A 27,000-nucleotide genomic window follows, 5' to 3' on the forward strand; every position below is an offset into this window, starting at 1 on the left:
TCAGTTTTGACCGAAATACATAAATGATTAAATCACAAACTGTTTGGATCAGTTTATATCAGTTCGGGTTCATGCGTGACCCATACCCGTGAACACCCCTACCTGCGAATAGTTCCTCAGTCATTGACAACCACTCAAGCACAAAATTAATATATCTATCAAAAAATATATTATTAGATAAAAATTAATTGTTACAAAATTTATTATGTAGACTTCTGTGTATTAAATATAAATTAAAAATTTTAATGTTATATATAACAACATTAATTATTTTTTAATATAATTAACTTATTAACTCAATTAATTTGAGTGTTGTCATAATAATATAAAAGTCACAAGTTTGATACCTGTGTAAATCATTAATTTTAAATTATTTTGTAAAACATTTTTAACAATTCATAGATGTATAGACCCTTTTGGATTGACAATCCGTATGGATTAATGGTAAGGATAATGTTGGAATTGTCAAAAATCTGCTGGGTGTAAAAATAAAAGGATGGGTGCAAGAAGAAAACGCCTGAATGTAGATGTCTAAGGCCACTTAGAAAACAGAACAAGAAATATAAGGATGAACCACTTTTTTCTTGCACAAAGATTAAAAAAAAATGAAAATTAGGGATGTTAATTTCAGTTGAGAATAAAAAAAAAATGCTCATCTACATCATGTTTCAAGATCTATTGTTACAGATGAAAAATATGAACATAAAATGAAGAAAGCTATCATCCATGTTACCTAATAATATCCATATCATATTACAATTCTCCCCAAACATAATATTAAATGTCAGATCAGATTAAAAAAATTCAGCAATCAGAAGAAACCATCATACTCATGCAGGTGAAGCTACAAACAAATATAACTTATTAAACCAAAACACAGCAATGGCACAAACATTTCGACTCAGTTTATGATCAGCTGATTTAACAATCTATTTACAACCCAAGTCAAAAACAAAAGAAATTTGTATCAAAACTACAATAACTAAGTTCATATGTTTATGAACATGTAAAGCATCAAAGTTCCAAGTGAAGAAATTAGATGAACAACAGATCACTCAGAATCCAGGGCTAAATGGACACAGTTTTGCTATCAGAAATTAAATCTCCTTGCTAATTTCTAATCAATTTGGTTGTACTGATGCGATGCTGCAAGTGAGGGTTCAAGAGTTTAGTGTGGCTGATGTTTGGGCTCTGCTGCTGCTGTTGCATAGGAAGCTGGTTCAACAACCCTGCATCCTCGGTTACGCGAAACACCGTAACTTGCAGCACAACTTCCTTCATTCTAAGGAGCTCAAACACACAGACATCACCTTCTCCTAAATTGTTCTCCACTGTGAATTCAAACCATCCTTGGCTTAACTTGGCTCGACCTCCCCTATAGAGGCAGCGAACGGACCACTGTCTACCATTGGACAGCTGAAGTTTGATGAATCCCGAAACCCCATTCAAATTCTTTTCAGCAAAGGTGGAAGGCAGATACTGGAAAACAGAGAAACATGAGTTAAGTATGCAAGATGACATGTTGAAGAAGAATGATGATAAATATCAAATTGAAAAACATTTCACCATTATGCATCCCCTATACAAATAGGAGGGTCGCAGGACAACTCGGCAGAAAGGATTAGTCGGTTCAAATGTTTTTGATGCATTAATTGCCCTTTCTCTTTCTTCTGCCGTCACGGTTCGTTTCCTTGCAGATGCACTTTCATAAAACCTATAGCGCATTTCTGCCTCCTCTTCATTTTCACCAGAAGGTTCCTCGCCATCTATAGTTCCACACATTGTATTAGTAATAAGAAGGAAAATGTCATCTTTTACATTTCCAGACAGAGAAAACTTGAATAAAAATAAGAACTTACAGGGTTCTGATTTCCGCTTCTTTTTTGCGGTTTTATTAACTGCTTCCTCGTTAGAATTAGAATAACGCAATTTCAATTCTTCAGTGGACCTTTTAAACTCAACAGCATTAAACTGAACACCTATGTCTCTGGTTGACTGATTGCCTTGTGAATTCGCATCCTTCAAAGAAAAAGCACTCCCACCATCACCCCAGTTTACGCGATTGAGTTTTGATCCACCATTGAACAAATTCTGCAAAGCTGGAGTATGACTCTTCCCAGGTGTCAGTTGATCCACAGATCCAGCAAAACCCTTGCTTTGCAATGCACCGGGAGTAAGGTACTGAGGTGACAAATCCGACAAACCAAGGGAGTCTACATCTTCCATTTCATCAAAAATATGATGATAATTGGCAAAGCAAGACCCTTCATTATGGTTTCTCATGGCCGATTGATAGTTTACCTCAGACGTACTCAAATTAAAAATATGAACAATGAAAGATGAATTCCCTTCATACATGAACACCAAAAAGTATCCAACACCAATGGAGTAGCGTTGAACAAAATCTTGCCAACCATCAACAAACCAAATTCTGTTGTCTGCTTTCTTCAATCCTATGGGCCAAACACTACCATCAGGAACAGTGAGGGTAGCAATTGTAGAAAGCTGGGTCCCATATTTTCTCAGAAAATTATCCGGAATCCTCTGAAATTCAAAATACAGGTTAGGTTACAAATATGAGTAAATACTCAAAATACAAGACTAAAAAAGGAGATTTCATTTCCACCAACTTTATGATATTGTTATTAACTATAAGATTGGGACATTTAATAATGAAAATGAATGGGCAGACCATCCCTTCCATCACCTAAAAAAGGCCTCATCATCCCTACCTTCACGAAGTGTGGTGGAAGGAATATCCTATTTAGGGAGACTATCATCTACCTAAGAGCTGTACTATTCTGATCTTATTTGTATAGCTGTCCTATTCTGTGTTTCATCATTTTCTTAATTTCCTATTATTACTGATTATACATCTTTTATATAATGGAGTATGCTGAATTGCTGAAGCCTTTTATCTCAAGCAATCAGTGTTATCAATGGCGGATGGCGGAACCGGAACATGGCAGAAGGCCAAAATTCCACCATATAAACACGCCATTGCGCCTTATGGCGCCGCCATGGTGGGCCTTCCTTCACAAATTGCCTATGGTGATTGGCAAAAAATCTGCCACGTCATTCTGCCATAGCGGTGCCATGGCCGCTATTTAACAACACTGCAAGCAATTCAGTAAACCTTTGTTATACCAATAATCTTATGAGTAAACGAGACTTTAAAGTGTATGCAAAGTTATTAATAGCAGATGGAAGCAAGCTAAAAGTCCACCAGAAAAATATGAAGGATGGCATGTTGTATTATAGTAGAACTGTAGAAGCATGACAGCTATGATAAATATATATTCATATGAAAAAAGTATATAAAAAATGCAAAATATAATAAATATAGAAAAACTGATAAATAGATGAACAATAAACTAGAAACATATAAAATTCACCAAAAGTAACCCAATTTACAAATTAATGGGATAATATTGGAAGTATCATAGCACAAAAAGAATAGAATTTATGGATTTATTTGTCTCTATTTATTTGTAAATAAAAAGCATAACTTATGAAAACTTAAAAAGAGGAATATAGTAAGATTGGAAAATAGCCGAGAACACAAGACTAGAGAATTTGGTTAAAAGAACAGTATCTGAATTTTTTTGGTTCGTTTTTCATTTATATTATTGTTTAGTTTATTATAGTATATGATATACTTTAAATAAAAAAATTAAAAAATAGAGAAGCTAAACTGTAACTAAATTGAGGCCCAACAAACCAAAACAAAAATGTTTGGGACACATGGACCAATTCCCCTGAAATCCTAACTCCCTAGGACCCAACAGATGCTAGATATGTGTCAGCCCGTCTATTAAACCCTAACTCCCTATGGCAAAGATTGCAGATAGAGTGGGAGTTCAGTGGCAGTAAGAGGGAGGGGCTACAGGCTGTCTGGCAACAGCACAGATTGTAAAGCCTTTGTTGGACTTGGAGCAGCCAAATCATCGCATCTATCCTTCCACCCCCATCAATAATGTCTGTGAAACACCACCTGCACTGAAACACCTAGAGTGGCTGCTATTTGTCACAAGAGGCACAATTCGCTTTGCGATTTGGGCCTCTGATAGCAAACTGCAATGCGACAACATTAGGAGAAGGAAGGGGTGCCCACAACAATGCCATAGCGGTGTGTTCGCACATGATTGACAACTACGGTCTAGAGGACAACCACACTAGAATGGAAGAGGAGGTGCTTGATTTCCTGAGAATGGAAGAACCTTACTGACATGAAAATGGATGTGTATTTTAAAAAATGACTACTCATTTCTAAATTGTCAGCAACAAGCACACCACTGAGAAACTAGCAAATGCAATCCAAAATTTGTATCTCACTAGAGAAAGAATCAGTAACTATGCTAGCGAAACTTCTAGTATAATTGCATGACATAAATATCTAAGGTTCAACCAGAAGTGGTTCAACCTCCCTTCAAAACACAATCACATAAATATTGTATCAAAACCAAATTGAGTGGATATATATGAAAACAAATAAAGAAAAAGAAAAAAACTCTGCACAGTCATATTGTTCTTTCCTTTCTTCCAGAACAAGTGACAAAGGAAAAGTACAAGTGTTCAATGAAGAAACTAGAATTCTAAAGCAACAAACCAACTTTATTTATATTTATCAAGTAGACATTTCAAAAATCATAGTTATTAATAGCACACTTTGGCAGCAGAGCATGGCCACCAACCACTACAAAACTTCCATCAAGGGACATGTTTCTGTCGTGGACATTGCAGCCGCTTTCGCATCCCAAAAAGTGGGATTCCATGGCCCTATAGTGCTGCTACCGTGTTGGACCAAACCCCCTTTTGGCCCTTGAAACCACATGTTGAGGGTTTTTTAGGGCAAAGTTGACTTTTTTCACTTTTACAGAAGGTTAAAAAACCCTAAACCCTTGTTTTTTCCAACACTTTTCTTCTCTACTAATGTTCAAGACCTTTTCTCTTCTCTCTGTTGAGTCTGTTCTGTGGCTACCTCTGTTTCTGACTAGAGCCACCCATCTATGGCAATTTCCAGCATCACCCACCCTTCACTCCTCTTTGTTATGCCTCTGATTAGGGATTTTATTAAATGTTTGAAACTTTAATGATTATGATATATTATTTTCTTCACTTTTTTTTGTTATTTACTTGTATGTTTTGGTTTAGACCTATGACTTTCTATTGTCAATTATGAATATATCATAAAATCATGAACTTTGAGTAGTTCATTTAATTTTGAACTTTTATACGTATATGGCATAAACATAAATTATACAATTATAAAATCAGAGCATAAAATAAATATCACAATAGTAGCCATCCTGCTATGTGCTACGCCGTTATAGCAGTTTTGGCGTCAGCCACTATGCGCCAAGATTGATGACTAAGCTTAAAATTTCCTTCAGTTGAAACCTTACTTTTTCCACTAAACAACCAAAGTGGGGCAAAGCAATATAAATGTAAATGACCAACAAGTTCTCTAATTTACAGAGAGGAATACACCCAAGAGCATAAATTTCATCATGAAATCAATCTGAAAGCACATCCTCAATGTCTGTGCCACAAGTTATGTCAAATTCATGTATCACTCCGAGAGTGCGTAATCAGCAATAACTCCCCATCCAACACAGTTCAATTCCAAAGCAAAAAGCCAACAGAGCAATTATACGGGAGATTGTTCAATTAAGTACACCAAACCAAGAAAATTGCAACAATTATATCTAATGCATGCAGTGTTAAGATAAACTAGAAAACTAACCAAACCCACTTTTAATTCTAGGACCAACATTCAGTCCAACCCTACTTTTTGAAGAAATTATAAAACCTTAACAGAAAATCCATGAACAACGCCCCCCCCCCCCCCCCCCCCCCAAATAAAAACAAATTCAAATGGTCAAAAAATCAAAACATGGGGGGTGTCAGAAAAAGTGGCAAAGACCCAGAAAGCCTTTTCCCTTGCAACCATCACAAACAACCCCAAATAAAAAAAAATCAAGAGCAAAACATAGCCAATTCCACACACAAAAAATGAAAAAAGAAACACTTGAACGAGAGAGAGAGAGAGAAATGGCGTACCAGTTGTCTGGATTGAAGAGTGGTGGGGAGAACAAGCTTGTCGAAACAAGGGCGAGGCATTGTGTGAGAGTGATTGGGGACTTAGAAAAGAAGGAAAAGAAGATAACGACGGTTCAGAGCATTCTTTGAGGACCCTTTGATTGAAAGATGAAAACTTCGGGATGGTTTTTGCTTCACACTCAGATCTACTCAACTCCTCCCTTCACCTTCTTCTCCACCCTTCCCAGCTTTTGAGTCAAACAAGGATTTTTAAACCTTAAAAAAACCCCAACCCTGTGTGACCTAATTAAAAAGCAAACGAGTGCACCACTCGCCCGAGTCAACTCAATTCTTATTTCCCCAATATATCTTCTTAATCAGTATTTCCCCAATATATAAATGTTCCTTATAATAATTATCAAATGACTAAAATCCAAACTTTCCATTTTCTGGTTTTTATGTGTGTGTACAAAACTAATTTAGGAACATAAATAGCTAAATTTTGAGATAAAAAAATTAGTATAGAAACTTTTAAAGTAACAAAAATTTTTAAAAAAAGTTAATATAAAAGGAAATTTTTTTAATTTTTAATATATATAAATGAGATTTTTTGTGTGAACATATATATAATATAAATATAGAGGTTAATTTATCTACGTGAAAGAAGGAAAATAATACTATTGTCAAAAAATAAGTCCTACATCATAATATATAAATGCATTCCATTTTAATTAAATTTAATATTTTTTTTTTGTAAAAATTATATGTACTATTAAAAGACACCAATTATGATTAACACAACTAATAATAATAATTTGTGTTTCTTAATGAAATGATAACAAGAGACAATTAATTTCGTCCCAATAGTATGGTGTAAGAAAAACTAATTATTGATGATTATTTTTTCTTTTTTAGAGAAATTAGTTATGATTAGTATTATATATTGACTGTTGTTAATAACATTTAATGAAAATTAAAATTTATTATTGAAACATTAGTTAATAAATATTTAAAATTTTACTTTTGCTATATTTTTATTTGAAAAAGTTTTTTTATATAAAGAAATAGTTACAACAAGATTTGAAAAAAAATTATGATTAACAAAATTTGAACCATTCATACAAATTATCCAACTCCCCTCCAATAAGCCAATAAGCGTGAGTCTAGTTCGACAATTAGTTAAAAAAACATTATTTATCATATAAAAAATTACTTAATATATATATATATATATATATATATATATATATATATATATATATTCATTCTCTTGTCATAAAAAGTTAAAATAAAATCTTTTAAGTTGTGATTGCATAAGAATTTTTTTAATGATATAGTAATTAAAATTGAATGATGTAATTAACAATCATGTGATTATCATCAAATCAAGTGTAAGAATGAACTAGTGCAAACAAAGACGAAATTAAATACATTCCAACAACTATCCACTACAAAAATGGAAACCCCTTACCACCTACATCTAAAGAATAAATGTCTCCCTCCTTAATCCTAATATTCATCATTGAGCAACTAAACATGGTCAACTCACTAATTGAAGGACTTGGAAGTGTTATACACTTAAATTTATTGTTACATTTTTTCTTTTGATATCTATTACTAATTTTGCACTCCTTTAACTTTATATCTACATACAGAAATTTCAACTTTTTACTTTTAACGTTTTAACTTTAATGTTACGGCAGCATGCCTCTTTTAAATATCATGTGTTAATTTTTTCCCCCTTAACTATTGAAAACTGATTTGAGAAGTATGAAAGTGGATTTATTTCCTACTAATTAACTTATGATATCCAAACCAAAAACTTCAGAAAAAAAATTCTAGCTTTTATTTGTGTGATCATAATTAGGCATGAAAATAAAAAAAATAAAAAGTAAATTTGTGGATTCCTATGTTTGATTTTGTCCATACTTTGAGACGAGAAAAATCTATTTTAATGGAGGTTGGAGTCGGGTTCAAATTTACCGCAATTTGAAAAAATGAATTTAGGTTTGCCTATGTCACTCTTTGTCCCGCTATGTATATATTTATAATTATTAGTTATATAATTATACATTTATACATAATTCTATTATTATATATATTATATGTAATAATTAATTATCTAATTATTTTCATATTTTATTTATCATTGTTAAAAATATAGAATAATTATTTTAATATTTAGATAAACAATATTATAATACTAATTAAATTAAAAATTAAAAATTATACATTTAACTTAAAAATATAATTTAATTCTTAAATATTCTTATGTTATTTATTCTTTATTAATTTTTATGTATTGTTTGAATTAAAATATAGTTAATAATCATGATTTATTTAAAATATATGAATAAATAAATTTATAAAAAAACATGAGATGGGTTCTCATGGATTTTTCCAAACATGATAAAATTCAATGGGAATAAGGCTAAATTTCCTTTTTTTTCCTCGTCTTTTATATACCCGAATCAACCCCGCCCTGACGATGATAGTTAATCTTGTCATAGACCCGTCTTGTCGTCATGCTTAGTCATAGTTAATCAAGTGTCATTATTCAACCTCTTTCTATTGACCTTGTGAACCACTTCAATTTTTAAATAAGAAATCTTGCCAATGCAACTAGAATGAAATTGTTGTTCTTATATTGAAATGAGTCTATACATGAAACTTTTTGATACAAGTATTCTCGTGGATATCTAAACTGAATAATTAAATCGGGATTTAAACTAAGAAGTTGAAACCTAATTTAGTAAATATGAAGAGATTTATGGAATAAGATTAGTAAAGATAAGATCAAAATAATATTTTAAAGAATAACAAAATGGGAGTGTAAAAATACTGTTTAAAAGGGTATATTTGGTGATAAAAATATAAAAGGCTTAAAATGAATTTAGTTGTCGTTGGTTTGTGCTTTTTCAACATTGACACTTACAAGTTATTTTGCTCATTTTTTGTCTATATAAGTTTGTGTTTTTTTTTTTTATTCTTGCAGTTTTTTTTCATTGTTAGTCCTTTAAGTTTGTACTTTTTCAACTTTAGTCCATTTAAAATTACAATTATTATTTTCATACTGGAGTAAATACGCACTGTTCTTAGTAAATAGCAAAATCCTTACTTTAGTTAGTTGCTTTTGGGCCTTTGGGCCTTAGGCTAGCCTATTCGACCTCGGGTCTAATTGGTCAGTAGAAATATAAATAGGAGTTGTTTTAACTTTCTGTACTCTCCTTTTGCTTCTTGTACCTCTCAAAAAAGACTTTAACAGACAAAAATATCCCTTTTTAGGCACCCCTATTCCAGAAGAATATCTTGTTCAAGAATAGCTATGGTTGGATTCAAATCGCGGGGCTTTGGCCAATTGTTGTCACATGGCTTGGGATTTTCTTTCTTTTATTTTTTGTTCATTGTAGTTGTTGTGTTGGTGATGGTGATTGAGGGTTTAGTGTTAGTGATGGTGATTGGAGTTTCGAGATTTAGGGTTTGCTATCATAGCCCTCGAACGCAGCGGCAACGGAACAGGCATAGTGAAGCTTCTCTGGCATGGGGGTGTTGGTGAAGAAGGTAAATGGTAGTTTTATTCATTGGTGGTGTAGGAAGCAAAAAGGAAGGTGCAGGAAGTAAAATCCAAGCAGGAGTTGTGTTAACTCATTGTAAGGACAGGGAGATTTAGATAAAATTTGTGTTAGCTTATTTTGGTTAAGTGAGAGCATTGTTGTCTCTTAGCTTTTGTGAGAAATCTTATATTCTTATAAAAAAATTTCTCATCTTTTTTATGAATCGTCTTGAACTTATTAATTTCTAGAGATTATGGTGTTGTTTTCTTTCATTTCTTGGACCAATCAACTTTTTCCTTTCTTCTACAATTTTTCTTTGAATTTTCCATCTTTTTGGGATACCAAATTTTGATCCATGAAAGGGGTTTGTATTGATTAGTTAAAAAATTGTATATGAAGTTATTATAAATAAATTCAAAATATCATTGTGCAGTAAATATATTAACAAATTAGATTTAAGTTAATTTTTAGTATAAAATTTCAACATCATAATCTGAATATTAATTAACAGAATATTTATTTATGAAATTATATATAATGATTTTATATGATTTCTAGGCAAAAATAATTTCATAGGATTTTTAAGTAAAAATAGATTTAGTTGATTAACTTATAATTAGTTTTAATAAGTATTCAGTAAAACTAAAAGTTTTAATATGTAATAAGTAATCATATAACTATCATTTTTTAAATGGAAAAATATTATGGTGCGAAATAATCTTTTATATTTTCTTACCTTTATATTTTTTCTGTAAAAATGTTTTATACTATTTTTTAATGTAATATAGACTTCTATAAAACTATTAATTACACTAAAAGTTATGTTTTTGATAAAAAAATATAATCGCAAATTTATTCGAATATTTATGTGAAATATTAATGAATAATAATATTATTAAAAATAGTTAATATTTTCTTAATTTTGTAACAAAATTATTATTTAAAATATAATATAAAACAAATTTTTATTACCCAAAAAAAATTAATACCATTATTGTATTTTGTTATGAGTATAGGCTAAATATGAGCAGGACTCTTAATTGAAAAAATGTTAACGGTTAGAAATAACATTTTTTTAATATTTTGTTAACTTTATATTCATTCTTTTTGTGTCTAAATTTAACTGATTTTCTTACTTCATAAAAACATATTATTATATTTTTTTATTATGAGGAAAACGAAAACGAAAACTACAACGCACAAACGAAACACCTCTAGCTTCGTCCTCAATGATCAAACGAAGTGAGGGGGGAAACTCGAGAATAGTGGGGAAGAAATCCCAGAATGACCCAAGTTAGCAAGGTGGTTTGCACTACGGTTGGCCTCCATGTAGGCATGAACAAGAGAAGGGTGCCAATCGTCCATCTTAAGCATTCTACGGATATCCAGCAGGAGAGGTTGGAGAATATATAGCAGACTTGGATGAACCATTGTTTGTTATTCATGTGAACTACTTCTATCGAGTCCATTTAAAAAATGACCAAAAATTGATTAAGGTTTCTGGCAACTTGAATAACGATTTTGAGAGGCCATAACTCCACCCAAATAGCATTACAGGTACCAAAAAGCTTAATATGAAAAAGAGCCACATGTCTTCCATCAAACCCCTTGACAATCCCCCCACACGCAGCTTGGCTAGACTCGGAATAGTAGGAACTTAACCATTGACATTCACTTTGAAGGTTCCTTCAGCAGGTGGCTTCTAGGCAAATTGGAGGGCACCATCAATGAGGGACACTTAAGCTAGAGGACCCCTGATTGGTATTGAGAGTAGTAGAGTACCATCAATGAGGGACACTTAAGCTTTAACTTTGAGTGAGGTTAAGAGGCAAATTGGAGAGCCTTGGAACACAAGGGATCAGTTCATATATTAAACTTTTCCTTTTGCATTTATTGCAACAGTTAAGTTTAACAAAGTACAAAATAGCTTTGTTCATTCTTCTCTTAGCTTAAATCAAACTTAGCCCCAAGTAAAAATAAAAAAAAAAACTAATCTTGTCTCTATCCTCATGATATGATACTAGATTTAGTTCTTGTCTGTCACCTTCAAAATACATCAACAACATATAAACATTCATTAATTTTTGTCCCTATTTCGCAAGAATTTGAGGCTCCAAAACCCATACTCCCACATTTGTAGTGTACCTCCGTTTTTTTTAATCATCATTACGGAAAAGTGCAATATATATGCATATTCCTTTTGTGATGTCAAATAAATTCAGCATCTAGTCACTAAATAGTTAAGACAATCTGGTGGGGTCAATGTGAGGGGGAGGAAATGTTGTCTGGAATAATCTCTTTGAAGTTTCCTTTCCATGATGCTTATTTGCTTACTCTATTCATCTTCTCTTTAAACTAGAGCAAGCAACTGTTCTTCGATTTTTTTTTTTTTTTGCAAAGCACTGTTCTTCACTTAAATCCTTTAACACTTAAAATCCTTGACACAACTTTTTAGGCCTTTGAGAACCATCAAAATTAAAAATCTTTATCTCGATCTTCTTCCGCCTTTTAACTTCCTCTTCCTCAAGTATTTGCTTGATTGGCAAAGATTCTGTAGATTTAGTGGACACAAATGTGTTATTAAGGAGGGATTTGTAGAGCATTGAAGGAAAACTAATTTAAAATTTAGAACTTGCCTTTTGGATTGACTTTCTTCATTAGCCATGCAAGCTAGTATTGGGTCAACCATGCCTCTTAGGTTCTAACAAGGTTTTTCTTGATCAATCTTTACTCCTTACAAAAATCGTGTATGTTCTGTTCTCATTGCATTTAAGCTGAGAATATTTTATAGTGAAAAGCTCCATCCTCTAACCACCATGTGCTTTTTTTTTTTGACGTTAAAATCTTTCATCAATTAACCACAGGCAAAAAGGTTACATCCGAAAGGATTAGTCCTCTTGAACCCAAACATTTTCAATGGAAGATAAAGCTAGATGGGCTAAGGCATCATCTACATGATTACCTTGCCTTTTTACAAAGAGAACATCAAAGTGACCAATATCCCTAGAGAGGGATCTGCACTCACGCAGAACATTAACAAAATAGCTAAAAAAGCCTTTGACGGGGGTAGGGGGGACCAGGCTTGGGCTAACTGAAGGCGATCAGTTTCCACTACAAAATCCAATAACAAGTCCTTAGCAGTTTTCAAGGCCTATTTCATACAAAGAATATCTGCCATCTTAGGAGATATGCATTGAGGTATGAGCTTTAAAGCTGAGGCAAGAACATGACCCTCACAGTCTCTAAATACCATGCCAAAGCAAGTTGGCCTACCCTGATCAAAGCAAGCATCAAAATTGACTTTAAATCTCTGCTGGGCAGAAGGAGGGGTCCATTGAATGGGATGGGTCATGTTGTCATGCCCTTGTCTCTCTTGAGAAACGGGAATAACCCAAAACGATCTGTCTATGGCTATTAGGATAGGGGTCTGCTTTTGTTCAAAAGTCCAAAAATTATGCTTCTTCCAAAATAGACCATAAGAGGCCATATACTTGTTGCAACTTGCAAGAATCTATCATCTCCAACCTCAAAACACTTAGTTAAGCATTGATCGAATGAGCATTGGCTAATCCACCACTCTTTCACCCAATTGGCAAGTAAACTAGACTTCCTTAACCTATTGGCATATGAGGAAGCAGTGCTCAATGATTTCCTCCTCCTCCCTATAACATGGGCAAATTCAATCCACAAGATGCATCTTTATCTGCGTATTTTTTCGAACAGGCACTATATTCTTGCAAATTCTCCATATTAGATTTGAGCATTTGGGGGAATCTCTAACAGACCACAACTTCCAAAAATCTCCCCAAATGGCACTTGTGGAGGAAGCATTTACCAGTGGGACTTCATGGCCAGGTGGTATCCTGACTTGATAGAGTATCGACCATCTTCAGAAAAACTCTAGATCGAGGTGTCTTGATGAGGCCCCCAAGTAAGAGGAATAACCAGGAAGCATTTTGAAGTTGCCTTGACACTTTGAGATCAAATTAATCTATTAAGCATCCACCTATCATACCAAGCCTTGATGTTCATACCATTTCCAACCTTCCACATTAAACCCCTTTCAACAATGGTTCAAGTAGAACATAAGCTAGCCCACGCATAGCTAGGTTGTGGCCCCTATTAGCTTCCATGGCTGTAGGGACCAATGTTGTTAATGGCGGATGGCGGTTCATGGCAGAAAGCCAAAAATCCGCCATAAAAATATGGCGGATGATGTAACGGAAAATGGCAGACAAATACACACACACACACACACATAAATATTAACAAAACAATAGATAAAAATAAATATAAATAAAAAATTAAAAAAACAATGGATTGCATTCAAATAAACTAAAAAAGTTTCATGAGTTCACACAATAACCAAGTACCAACACCAAATAAACTCATTCAAGAGTTCAAAATTACAAAAGGATAAAAGCATAATGCAAAGTGCAAAGTAAAGGTTGAGGCTCTAATCATCTTCTCCAATCCCAACATAATTATCTTCGTTGTTGTCATAAGGTAGTGGAGCATCTCCCTCTCCCTCTTCTCCATCAGACGCCTCAAAATTAACCATGATTTCTTCTTCTTCAGATTCAAGTTCAATATCCTCCTCAAACTCTAGATCCTCATCATTTTCTTGGACTATTTTTCCTACCTTGATGAAGATCCAACAACCATTGCCCGCTTTTTAGAAGTGTGGGCAGCAATAGTAGTAGGACTAATAGCAGCACTTGTTGGTTGCTTTCTTTCCCTTTTTTTCCACCTAGTATACATCCTACACTCTCCAACCCCCGAAGCCTCATACATAGTTGCCCAATTTAGTGCATCATCATCTTCAAATACCAAATCATTTACAACATCATTATCATCATCTTCATCCATCTCTCCCACGAGCCATTCATTGCACACATCAATATCATTAAGAGAAATTGGATCAATTTCATCTCTTGCATTATATCTTTGCTTCAATTGTTGGTTGTATTTGACAAACACCAAATCATGCAACCTCTTGTGCTCAAGCCTATTTCTTTTTTTGGAATGAATCTACAACATAACAAATAAATGTTGATCTCAATCTCAAATACACTCCAAATAAAACATGACCATCAAAATTAAATAAAAATTAAAAAGCATAGTTAGAGTTTTGTCACAATTACTTGCTCAAATACACTCCAATTTCTTTCACATCCTGAAGCACTGCAAGTCAAACTCAAAATTTTAATAGCTAGCTTCTGCAAATTTGGAGTTTGTGACCCAAACATTCGTCACCAATATGCTACAATACCAACCAAGAGCATAACTTAGAATTCTGAATTATAACATTAATACATAAAAAATAGTATAGTATTTGTATTTTTCATTTGGTAAAAGTTTCTTAGTAGGAGAATGGGTTTTCTTTTGAGCCATTGCAAAGTCAGAACCAGAGTGTTCAGCAACAATCTTGTAAAGATGCAACTCAGTTAGAATTTTCTATTGCACATCAAATTTGTTGGATCGAGTGGCCTCAGAATAATTAAGAAGGGGGGGGGTTGAATTAATTATTCCTAAACCTTTACCAATTAAAAAATTACTCTTTTAAGACTTTTACTAAATTGTTAAGAGAATGAGGAGTAGAAGAGAATCTTAACAGAAAGTAAAAGCGGAAATTAAATGCACAATGGAAAGTAAAAGAGTAGGGAAGAAGGAAACAAACACACAAGAGTTTTTATATTGGTTCGGCAACAACCCGTGCCTATATCTAGTTCCCAAGCGACCTGCGGTCCTTGAGATTTCTTTCAACCTTGTAAAAATCCATTTACAAGCAAAGATCCACAAGGGATGTACCCTCCCTTGTTCTCTTTGAACCTAGTGGATGTACCCTCCACTAGAACTGATCCACAAGAGATGTACCCTCTCTTGTTCTCAGTCAAACCCAAGTAGATGTACCCTCTACTTGTACCACAAAGGATGTACCCTCCAATGTGTTGAGACAAAGATCTCAGGCTGTTAAACCTTTGATACTTTGTGAATGGGGATACAAAAGAATTCTCAGGCGGTTAGTCCTTTGAACACTTTTGTATTAGGGACTAGGAAGAATCAAAAGAATTCTCAGACTGTGTCGTTTTGAATTCTTTGACAAGGGAGAAAGGAGACACAAAAGAATTCAGGCGGTTAGTTTTTCGTTCTTTTGGAAAAGGGAGAAGAGAGACAAAAAAAAGAACTCAGGCGGTTAGTCCTTTGTTCTTTTGGAAAAGGGAGAAGAGAGACACAAAAAGAATTCAGGCGGTTAGTCCTTGGCGAATTCTTTTTGGCAAAGGGAGAAGGGAATGAAAAAGATGAATAACACAAGTTTTTGAACAACGAACTTTTCTTGGAAGAGAAAGTTTTGAACAAAAACTTTTAGAAAGATGAAGAGAAGATGAAACAGAACAATTGTTGAAAGAGATGAAAGAAAATATTGAAAGATGATTGAAAGAAATGATTGAGATGAATTGATAGAAAGATTGCTTAGAAAGATTGATTGAAAATACAAAACAAAGCCTTGCTTTTATAGACTCTTCATGTCTGGTCAAGAGAACCATTTTGAAGAGTTATAACTTTTAGAAAAACTTAAAACCAATTTGAAAAAGTCAAAAACCATTTGAAGAGTTACATCTTTTGATTTATTCAGAAACAACCACTGGTAATCGATTACCAAATCAGTGTAATCGATTACAAAAAGCTTTTAGTGAAAGGATGTGACTATTCACATTTGAATTTGAATTTCAACGTTCAAAGGTACTGGTAATCGATTACCAAAACATTGTAATCGATTACAACTTTTTTGAAATCAATTGGAACGTTGTAAATTCATTTGAAAACTTTTTCAAATCCATTTTGCTACTGGTAATCGATTACAACAATCTGGTAATCGATTACCAGAGAGTAAAAACTCTTTGGTAAACATGTTTTGAGAAAAATCCATGTGCTACTCAGTTTTTGAAAAAACCTTTTCATACTTATCTTGATTAAGTCTTCTCTTGATTCTTGAATCTTGTTCTTGATTATTCTTGATTCTTGATTCTTGAAAACTTGAAACTTGAAACGTCTCTTGAATCTTTCTCTTGATTCTTGAATTCTTTGGCATCATCAAAATAACTTTTAAAGGCATTGCTTCCACAAAATTGTGGAGCCATCTTCTTAATGCAATCAAATAATCCATTGGTGACCTCAAAATCAAACTCCAAATCAGTGTTGCCATAAAAGAACTCTGGATTTAAGAAGTAGGCAACTGCATGTAATGGCCTATGAAGCTGACAATTCCATCTTTTATCAATGATTGCAAACACATCTTTGTACTTGCTTTCATTGTTGTTGAAAGACTTGATAATTGTTTCTTTTGCCTTGTCCATTGCTTCATAAGTATAGCCCATGGCTGGTTTCCTTTCACCATCCACAAGACGAAGCACTTTGACAAGTGGAGCCATGACTTTAAGAGTGTAAACCACACTATTCCAAAAAGAAGGCATAGGCACTACCTTTGCAGCTTCATTCCCCTTAGGCTCCTTAGATAACTTGTTTAAGATCCATTCATCAGAAGTAAACATCTTTCTAATATTGGCTTTCTCTTTGTGGAGCCTTTCCAAGGTTAGATAAGAAGTGGCAAATCTAGTAATAGCATGTCTCACAAATCCCCTCTTGTTAGAAAAATTTCTCAACAAGCTCAAGGTACTAGAATGGGCATAGATAAACCCAACTAGATTAATTGACCTTCTAATTGTCTTCCTTGTCAAGGGAAGCTTCCCAATATCTTCAAGCATCAAATCAATACAATGAGCTGCACAAGGAGTCCAATAAATATGTTTCCTTTTTTCCTCCAACAACTTACTCGCTAAAACATAGTTGCTCCCAGTATCATTTACAACTTGAACAACATTCTTTTCTCCAACTTCCTCCACAATAGCATCAAGTAACTCAAAAAGCTTTTCACCTGTCTTTACAAAATTAGAGCCATCATCAGACTTCAAAAACATGATACCAGCTTGAGAGTTAATAAAAAAATTAATGATGCATCTTTGTTTTCGATCAGTCCATGCATCAGACATAATAGTACAACCATACTTGACCCATTTCTCCCTGTGGCCTTTCATCAAATTTTCAGTGTATTCAACTTCCTTCTTCAGGAGTGGAACTTTTATGTCATGATAGCTTGGAATGGGAAAATGTGGCCCATATTGACCAATGGCTGCAACCATATTCTCAAAACTTTTCAATTTAATGAGGTTGAATGACAAACCTGCTTGGTACCAAAAGCGGGCAATATATTAATGCACCTTCAATACTTCATTCTTATCCATTGACTCTCTTATGTTCATTTGCCTCAACATCTCCATTTTTCTCCGATTGATTGCATTTTCTGGATTCTTACAAAATCTGTCCATTGGTCCTTTTTTAGTCCCACACTTTGTCTTTGCAGTAGCATTACAAAGAGTCCACAAACTCATCTTCACTTCAATCACATCCAATTAGTTCACCAAATTCAAATTCTTTTATATTTGCCACATTACCACTGCCAGAACTACTGTAAGTGGTCCCACTTTTTTTGTTAGCCATATATTCCTTCAGCTCTTTGACTACATTTGGTGGAGTTTTCTTGCAAGATGCAACGTTATCCGACTTCCCAATCAAGTGTTCTTTGGCTCTAGTTATTCCTCCCTTTGTGATTTTTCTGCAGTAATTACAAACAATTGTGTTTGTATCCCCTTCCACAAGTGGATGACAATATCTCCAACCAGGGTCTGTCCTATTTTTCCTTGTTGCAGTTGCAGTTGCAGCATTAGATGATGGTTCAGCCATTTAGAAGAAGGTTGAACAGAAAAAAAAAAGCAAAACCAAAAATAAAAAATAGGTGTCAAACAGAAAAAAAAGTAGAACCAAATATAAAAAATGGGTGTCAAATAGAAAAAAAAATAGAACAAAAAAAAAAAAACAAAAAAAACCAAAACCATGTCGCATACTTTCGCAGTTGCCGCCGTAGCCGTCGTCGCCATCGCCATCCGTTCGTCGTGTGCGAGGTGCGTCGTGCTCGCATGCGTGGTGCGCTGGTGCGCTGGTGCAGGGTGCCGTGTCGCTGGTGCGTCATCCTGCTGCTGTCGTTGCACTAGAGGCTGGAGTTCTCCGTCACCGTCATCAAACATGCCGTCGTTGCACTGAAGCTTTGCTGTCGCTGGAGTAAGCCTGTTGCTATTCGTGGCTTTGTGCTTGCGCTCCTCGTCTCCTTTTGCATGCGAAATTTGGGTAGGGTTGGGTCAGGTCAGCCTAACACGACGTGTTGCGAAGGTTAAAAAAAAAAAACAAAAAAGCACTCTTCCGCCATAACCTCCATTTGACAACGACCTCTATGGCTATGGCGGCCTCCATACGAAACCCACAACACTACCGCTATTTGATGGCATTTATTCGAAAACCCGCAATGCCATACTGCCATGGTGTCACCATAACCACTTTTTAACAACACTGGTAGGGACATAATTTTTCTTCAGTACTTTTAACAAGAGAGATTTTGGATGTTGAAGAATCCTTCACCACTGCTTTGCTAATAGGGCTTGGTTGAAGCTTGTCACCATTATAAAGCCCAAACCTCCACTCCTTTTTGGGAAAGCTATCTTATCCCAACACTGTTAGTGAATTTTCCTATTCTCTACATCCCCACTCTAGCAAAATTTAGCTATTAAAGCTTCAATCTCATTACAAATAGAAAGAGGCAGTTTGACACACAGCATAGCATATGATGGAATGGTCTGCACCAATACCTTGATTTGAATTTCTCGACCTACCTAAGATAAACACTTCTCCTTCCACCCTTTTAGTTTCTTCCAGACCCTATCCCTCACTGCTTGAAACACTTAAAACTTTGACTTACCAATAATAGTTTGCAGTCCTAAGCATGTCATGTTTCTTTCCATTGCCTTAACACCAAGGAGCATTTGGCTTAGCTGCAAGAGAGCTGAGACTTTTTAAGGTCCACCTTCTGGCCCGAGGCATGCTCATGCATCCTCAACAGGTAGGTGAAATTGGTAGGAAGCTTCCTCTAAAGTAGCTTTGGAGAAGATGATATTATCATATGAAAAAATGAGGTGAGATATCATAGAAGCCCTAGGAGAAATTTTAATACCATGTATATGGTTACATTCTACCTCCCTTTTTATTAGGCCTGACAAGGTTTCATCACAAATAGTGAAAAGATAGAGAGACAAGGGATCTCCCTGTCTAAGGCCTCTATTCAGATGAAAAACCTTATGAGGTTGAACATTCACCATGACTTGTTAGGAAACTGAGGTAACACACCTCTCCAGGAAGCCCATACTTTTCATGACTTTTTGGAGAAATGACCACTCAATCCTGTCGTATGCTTTCGACATACCAGCCTTGAGAGCCATGATGCCTCTCCTCTCTTTACTGATATTCTCCACACAATGGAAAGCTTAAAAAACTAGCACTCCATTACTAGTGATTTGTCTATTTTCCACAAAAGTTGCTTGAGTTTCATTAATGAGGCTCAACATGAAGGGTTTAAGCCTATTCGCAATTGTCTTGATATAATTTTGTATACCACATTACATAGACTTATGGGCCAAAATTGAGACGCATGGTTTGGTCTCTTGCACTTAGGGATTAAAGCAATGTGGGTGCCATTAAGACCAACCAAATCCTGCTGACCATTAAGGGAACTAATGGACAAACAAGAAACATCCCCACCAACTATCTCCCAATAGTTCTAATAAAACATAGCTGGAGTTCCATCGAGCCCAAGGGATTTTGAGGGTTGCATTTGGAAGAGTGTCGCCTTAATGATAAACTACTTTTTGAGTGGCATTTTGTGCCATTATGCATGCATTTTCTTGGTGGAACTCACATTTAGATGCTAGTTTTGTATTGCAGAAGTACAACCTCTCAATTGACTAAAAGAGTTGAACATTGCACAAATTTATGAAGATTTAAAGACTCTACACTTGTTATAGGTTGTAGTACATTGACCAAAATCGTGGTAATCAGCACAACCACAATAAAGTGATAAAAATCCTCCAAAACAACGCCAAGATCCAAAAATGATTATGCTCAAATCATGAGGGTCATGGTCAACTCATGAGGGTCGTGGTCAATCAAGAGGGTCGTAGTCAACCAAGAGGACCATAGTCAATCTATAATGGCCCAAGGCTTCAACGTCACTTTCGACCACAACCGTAGTACCCCTTTTCGTGCATTTATCTTTTGAAAGCTATATATAGAGGTCTCTGTCTTTGTAAAAATTATTATTCAATTTTATTCTTTTCTTTTAGAAATTTGAGAGAACCTTAAGGACTTTTAAGAGATGAAGAGCGTGGACAACACTGCTAGGACCGATCGTGATCATTGTTCTTGCCTATTGGTATGCCTATATTTATTCTTTATAGGATTGCTAGTTTTGTTCTGACCATGAGTGGCTAGTCCCCTTAGTCCGGTGTTATGATGTAATTTTCCATTTGTACTCCTTTCCTTGTTCTTAATGGAATTCCTCATGTTAATTAATGATCTTTCTTATTTTAATGTTTATTTAAAACCAACCATTCTAATACTCAATCAATTGCATAGTAGTGATCATCTACAAGTAATTGGTAGATCTAAGTGGATAATATTTTATACCAAATTTCATGATCAAACTGTTTGGGTAATTTGTGATATAACTATAATTAATCATTCCTAGAATTAATTTTATCCTTTGACTTAAATTGATAGATCCATGATCATTGGGGTATTGATTTAAGGCAAAGAGCATCTTCTGACCTTGATCATAGACTTTAGTTGATTTTGGGAATCAATAATTAATTGTGGGAGGAATTTCATTAGGACTAGGATTGGGATAAAATTTGTACTAGTGAATCATAACCCCTGACCACTTTTATCATAACTCAAAACCTCTCTTTATATTCGTTCATTTGTTTTCTTATAAAAAACCAAAACCATAAAAATATTTAAATCCTCTTTTAATAATCTCTATTGTTAGTTTAATATACTTAACTAATTGGGAATACAACTACTCCTTTGGGTTTGATATTCAAACTTTCAAGTCCATTGCTACTATTGCGTAGGGTACACTTGCCCTTATGCGAGTCTAACACATTTTACCCATCAAGTTTCTTACGTCGTTGGAGATTAGTTGTGGATTTCCCTACTAGTTTAATTTTGTTAAACCAAATAGTTTTATTTATAGAAATTCTTTTATTATTTATTTAAGTTTTTGCAATTTATTTCTATTTTTATTTCTCATTGCACTTGATATTCTCCTCTGTTTTTTTGTGTATGCAAACCAAGTCCCAAATCCCACCACCGTAATATGAACCTGATATTGACAAGTTAATCCGAAGACTTCGTGCAAAAGTTTGTGAAGAGATAGAAAAAGCATTGGCAGCTAATCAGGGTCAGATCCTGATGGACTACCTCACTCCTACCTTGGGGGACACCAATCCTATTTTACCACTTGAACTGCCAAAATGAGTCACTTTTGACTTCAAACATGGGCTCCTACAAATGCTGAAGAATAACCTGTTCAGTGGTGTTGCCCATGAAGATCCTATGCAACACCTATGGAAGTTCATCAAGCTTACCAACATAGTGAGACATAATCGAATATCAGCAGAATACATCAAACTCTATGCATTTCCTTTCTCTCTAAATTGGATGGCACGAGAATGGTTACGTGCATTGCTAGAAAATAGTATCACCACATGGAAACAATGTACAAGTAGCTTCTTAAAGAGGTATTTCTCTCCCATAAAGATGGACCAATAATACATTAGGGACATTGGAATTTTGTGTAAAGAAAGCTAGAGAGTCTACCTAAAGCATGAGAGAGATTGCAAGAGATGATTAGAAGCTTTCCGCATCAAGGTTTCTCCCCATAGAGGCTAGTCCACATTTTCTATGGTGAAGTGTTGTCACACAACAGGACAAGTTTAGATGCTGCTTATGGGGGCAACCTCATGTTAAAACCCCCTAGTGACGCCATCAAGATCATTATAGATATGTGCTCCAACCCCTATAACAACTCAGGGGATAGGAGGATTGTGAGGAGACGCATTAGTCAAGTGGAGAAAGATGATTCCCAAACTAAATTGGGAAAATAGATGAAAGCTCTAACATTGAAGATTGAGACACTCATGGGAGCTCAAGCCCAAGTCCACACCACTACACCTTTATTCCTAAACTATGATAGATGTGGGATTGTGCATGGGTCAGAAGAATGCACCATTGATGGCATGCTAGCGACAACCATGGATGCAATCAACTTTGTCAAGGGAGGAAACATTTCTTACAATCAATAACCCAACAATTTCAATCAAGGACAAGGATTTAGGAAGAATCAAGGGATGTGTAGGCCTCAATCCATGCAAGATCAAAGGCCTAGACAAGAGGAGAGACAATCCACTCTTCAAGAGACCATGTTTCAATACATGACCCAAAATGACCAAAGAATGAAGTTGGTGGAGTCTCAAATGACTAACATATAATCCCTCTTGTCACAAAGACAACTAGGCAACCTCCCTTCACAGCCTAAACCAAATCCTAAAAGGAAGGATGTCAATGCTGTGATGACTAGAAGTAAGAGGACTCAATAGGACTCTGAGGATAAGGAAGGTTCTTTCCCAAAAGCTACAAATGAAATCCTTACTAAGAAGGACCAAGCACCTACAAAAGTTAAGGTCCCTATTGATAGGAATCTAGTGGCAAGAAAGAAGGGTGAGAAGGAATTATTGACACCTCCTCAGGTAAATATTCTCTTCCTTCAAAGATTGAAAGACAAAAGTGAGGATCGACAATTTGCTAGATTTGTTTAGATGCTTAAAAATGGTACATATTAATATCCACTTCGCTGAGGTAATTATTCAAATGCCAAAGTATGCCAAATATTTAAAAGAAATTATTTAAAATAAAGGAAAGTTGGTAGACTTTGCTATAATTGGTCTCAATGATGAATGCTCTGCATATAGGGGTTTTGATTGATCTCTGCAAAGGGAAAATAATTTGGAGGTTGGATGATGATGAGGATGTGTTTAAAGTGTTTGATTTGGAAATTAATTCCTTTTCCTCCCCTACATGTAATTTTGTGCAAGCCACCCATAAGATGAAGACTATAATGGTTAAACCTCACCCAAGTGTGGGGAAGGAAGACCCTCAAAGGAAGAAAGTTTTTCCAAAAGACCTTGGATGGAGTAAGAAAAAGATAGATAACATCACCATTCAAGCTCTTGGATATAGAGTGGATGATTATACTTGAGAATTAGTGCAAAAAGGGAAAATCACCTTGTTTGAGGGTGGTCGATTTTCAACTCCATTATCACACGTTAGGCTCGTGATGTTAAACAAACACTTTCTAGGAGGCAACCCATGACTGACATTCATTTAATTATGCTTTGTCGCATGTTTTCTTTTTCATTAATAAGACAATTTGCCTGCCACTACAACGGTTGTGGTCAATTGACCATGACCTAGACAGTTTTTGTCAGTGCCGATAACGGCTATGGTCATGCCACCACGACCGTGGTCATTTAAAAAAATTAGTTTTAGTTTGAGTTTATTTGTATTTTATTTTAGTTTCAGCCTTTTTATTTTCAATTGTATTTCAATACTTAGTTTATTTTAATTCAATCCTTCATTTTGTCTTTATTTTGTTCTTATTTAGATGCATTAAGGACACTGGATGTTTTATATGTGGGAGGGATATCATTGCTCCCCCAACTTTGAGCTGTTTGTGATATATGTGAATTCTAGCATTATTCTTGTTCCATTATTGTGATAAAAATTTCTTGTTCTTGGGTTTAGAATTTTGTGTTTTAAATTATTTCCTTGATATTTTTTTTTGTGTATTGGGGTTATTGGACTTTTCTTCGGGATGAAACATTAGTATGCATGATTATGTGTATTGAACTTTGATTCTTTTAGTGTGGGTGAATTAATCCTTTCATTAGCATTGTTCTAATATCTATTTTGACATGCTAATCCTTGAATGAATTCTAAATTTTCTGAAAAGATGGGGCTTTGATAGACTTTCTTAAGACCTACAAATTATTTTGATTAGGTTTTCCATTAGTTGACTACTTTGAGCCTGAATGATTATTCTTTGTTGGTCCTTGAACTATATTGTATGAATGTTATTGATGTGAAGAAAAAAGGGAACTAATATACATTTCAAGTTGTGCTAGTAAATAAATCCCAACTCCTTCTCTCAAGTGAAATCAAAGACAAAAATAGGTTGATGAAAATAATAATAATAATAAAAAAGTAGAAAAGAGAAAACAAAAATGAGAGAAGAAAGAAAGAAAAGTATATATGAATGATTGTACCCCAAGGTAAATATAAAGAGAGAAAAAGGGACCAAAAGTTAAATAAAACATAAATGTGCAAAAACAGGTAAAAGTTCCCCTAATTTCTGAGTGTTTTCATATAATTGAATGAAACCCTTTGATTAGTTTGTTTCTTTCAGTACCTACCTTACATTACATGCTTGGCCCTAGTACAAGATAACATGTCTAACTTATTTACAATTTTTAGATTTATTTGAGTTAAATTGATTGATTTATAGAGTTGTGAACTTGCTCATTGAATTGTGTCATACCCTAATTTCGTCTGGGGACTATCGTTTGTTGATCTTTTGATTCTTGCTAATCGACTTGCAGCGTTAAACACCAGTTACAGTGCGAAGCAGATGATCATTCAATGTTTTGATCAAGGATGCAAAAATAACCAAAGGGGAGTGCAAAAGGGTCATTTTAAGGCTTTTTCTGAACACTAGCTCACCCAGGCTAGCCTCTGGCTCGCCTAGGCCACCATATAACTTCATGATGAAGTAACCAGCTCGTCTGGGCGAGTTGTCATGACTCCAAATGCCTTGTTTTGCTATAAATAAGCATGAAAAGGGGCTGAGAGGAAGGTTTTGAGGTCCAGAGCTGAAGGATTGAAGAGAAAGAAGAGAAAGAAAGAAGAGAAAAGAAGCTAAATTGCTGCTGAAGCGCGACTGCAATTGTTCTTCGTTCGTCATTCGATTAGTGCTTGTCTTTAAGGATTTGAACATGATTCATAGACCCTTAGTGGTCCTCTTTATTGTTTTGTGCATCTTCATCTCCTTCTCCTACCATCAGTAATCTCATTTCTTCATATAAAGTGATTTCAACCGATTGTTTGTGTCGTAATCTCATTTTATCATTGTAAAATAAAGTTTCAACCGATCGTTTGTGCTGTAATCTCACTTTATCCTTGAAAATAAAGTTTCAACTGATCGTTTGTGCCATAAGTTATCTTTTAAAAAAAATTGAAGGTTAATAAGCAAAACCAAAATAAAACAAACTCATAAACTTCTTCATTTCATCAAATATCGTGTGAAATTGTTTCAAGGTCCAACACCATAACGACTCTTTCCTCTTTTCAGAAATCAAAAGATCGTTTCAAGGTTCAATGCCTTAAACGAATTTTGTTCTTAATTAAAATCAATCTTTCGAAAAAAACATAAAATTAATGTAATGCACAAACTTTCAGACTTAAAGAACTACGTAGGTCTAATTTCCTCATCGCACCTGAGGATACATACGAGCAAAGGCAACACCCTTGTCGACCCCAAAAAATAAAAAATATAAAAAGGGAAAATACATAAAAAAATATAAAAAAAGGAGAATACATAATTTTGAAGTCATGTTTTGCACACTTGATTAAAGGCTATCGTCCCTTGTGACGAGCGTGTGGGGTGCTAATACGTTTCCCGTGTGTAGACAACTCATGAACCCTTATTTTCAAAATCCACAGACCTTCGTCTTTTTGGTTTTTCTAGAGTTTTCCTCGAATAAACGTTGGTGGCGACTCTGCTCATTTTCTCCCTTGGAGACAAACGCTTTGACCTATTACTTTGGCCTTTTCGCACCCCCACCGAAGGGTAGATTACGATAGTTGGCGACTCCATTGGGGACGCTGTTAGAGGGTTCGGCCATTCCATCAGTGTGCAATGTTTTTATCATGACATCTTTATTTATTTTCCATTTCCCCTTTTATCTTTTGTTTTGTCCATTTTTGTATATAACCTTTGCTATGTTGTTGTGTTTGGTGTGTGTTTGGCTATCGATTACATTCATAGTTAGAAATATTTTTTCTATGCAGATATGGCACCTACACTGCGCACACACGTTGAGATATTAGGCCATATACCCAGGTCTATGTGAGCCTTAAGGAGTGGAGGTCGATCTGTGGTCATGTTGGATAACAATGAAGCCTCATCTAGAGTTTTCCTCTTTTAGTGATGCATTGTCGCTGATAGTCCCTATTGCCACAATGTATTACCTAAGAGGATGATATCTCTAGAAGCCAGTAAAGTTACATGAAACCACCCTTGGGAACTATCACTAGAAGTGGAGTTTTGGATCCTTTCCGTTAGGTT

The 27,000-nt window shown here is 34.8% G+C and overlaps 2 protein-coding genes across 2 annotated transcripts; both read right to left on the reverse strand.

Moving 5' to 3' along the window:
* Window positions 1-883: 883 nt before the first annotated feature.
* LOC100806715 (B3 domain-containing transcription factor VRN1) lies at window positions 884-6,374 on the reverse strand. Its single transcript, XM_003529155.5, has 4 exons — window positions 6,064-6,374; window positions 1,860-2,544; window positions 1,567-1,766; window positions 884-1,479 (listed from the first exon to the last, which is right to left on the reverse strand). Exons 1-4 carry the CDS (start codon window positions 6,121-6,123, stop codon window positions 1,111-1,113), a joined length of 1,314 nt encoding a protein of 437 aa, XP_003529203.1. The 5' UTR covers window positions 6,124-6,374; the 3' UTR covers window positions 884-1,110.
* Window positions 6,375-14,052: 7,678 nt separating this feature from the next.
* LOC102666056 (uncharacterized) lies at window positions 14,053-17,797 on the reverse strand. Its single transcript, XM_006584254.1, has 3 exons — window positions 16,772-17,797; window positions 14,373-14,546; window positions 14,053-14,238 (listed from the first exon to the last, which is right to left on the reverse strand). Exons 1-3 carry the CDS (start codon window positions 17,795-17,797, stop codon window positions 14,053-14,055), a joined length of 1,386 nt encoding a protein of 461 aa, XP_006584317.1.
* Between the last annotated feature and the right edge of the window lie 9,203 nt (window positions 17,798-27,000).

The sequence above is a fragment of the Glycine max genome, chromosome 7, assembly GCF_000004515.6.
Source record: "Glycine max cultivar Williams 82 chromosome 7, Glycine_max_v4.0, whole genome shotgun sequence".
Taxonomy (NCBI): domain Eukaryota; kingdom Viridiplantae; phylum Streptophyta; class Magnoliopsida; order Fabales; family Fabaceae; genus Glycine; species Glycine max.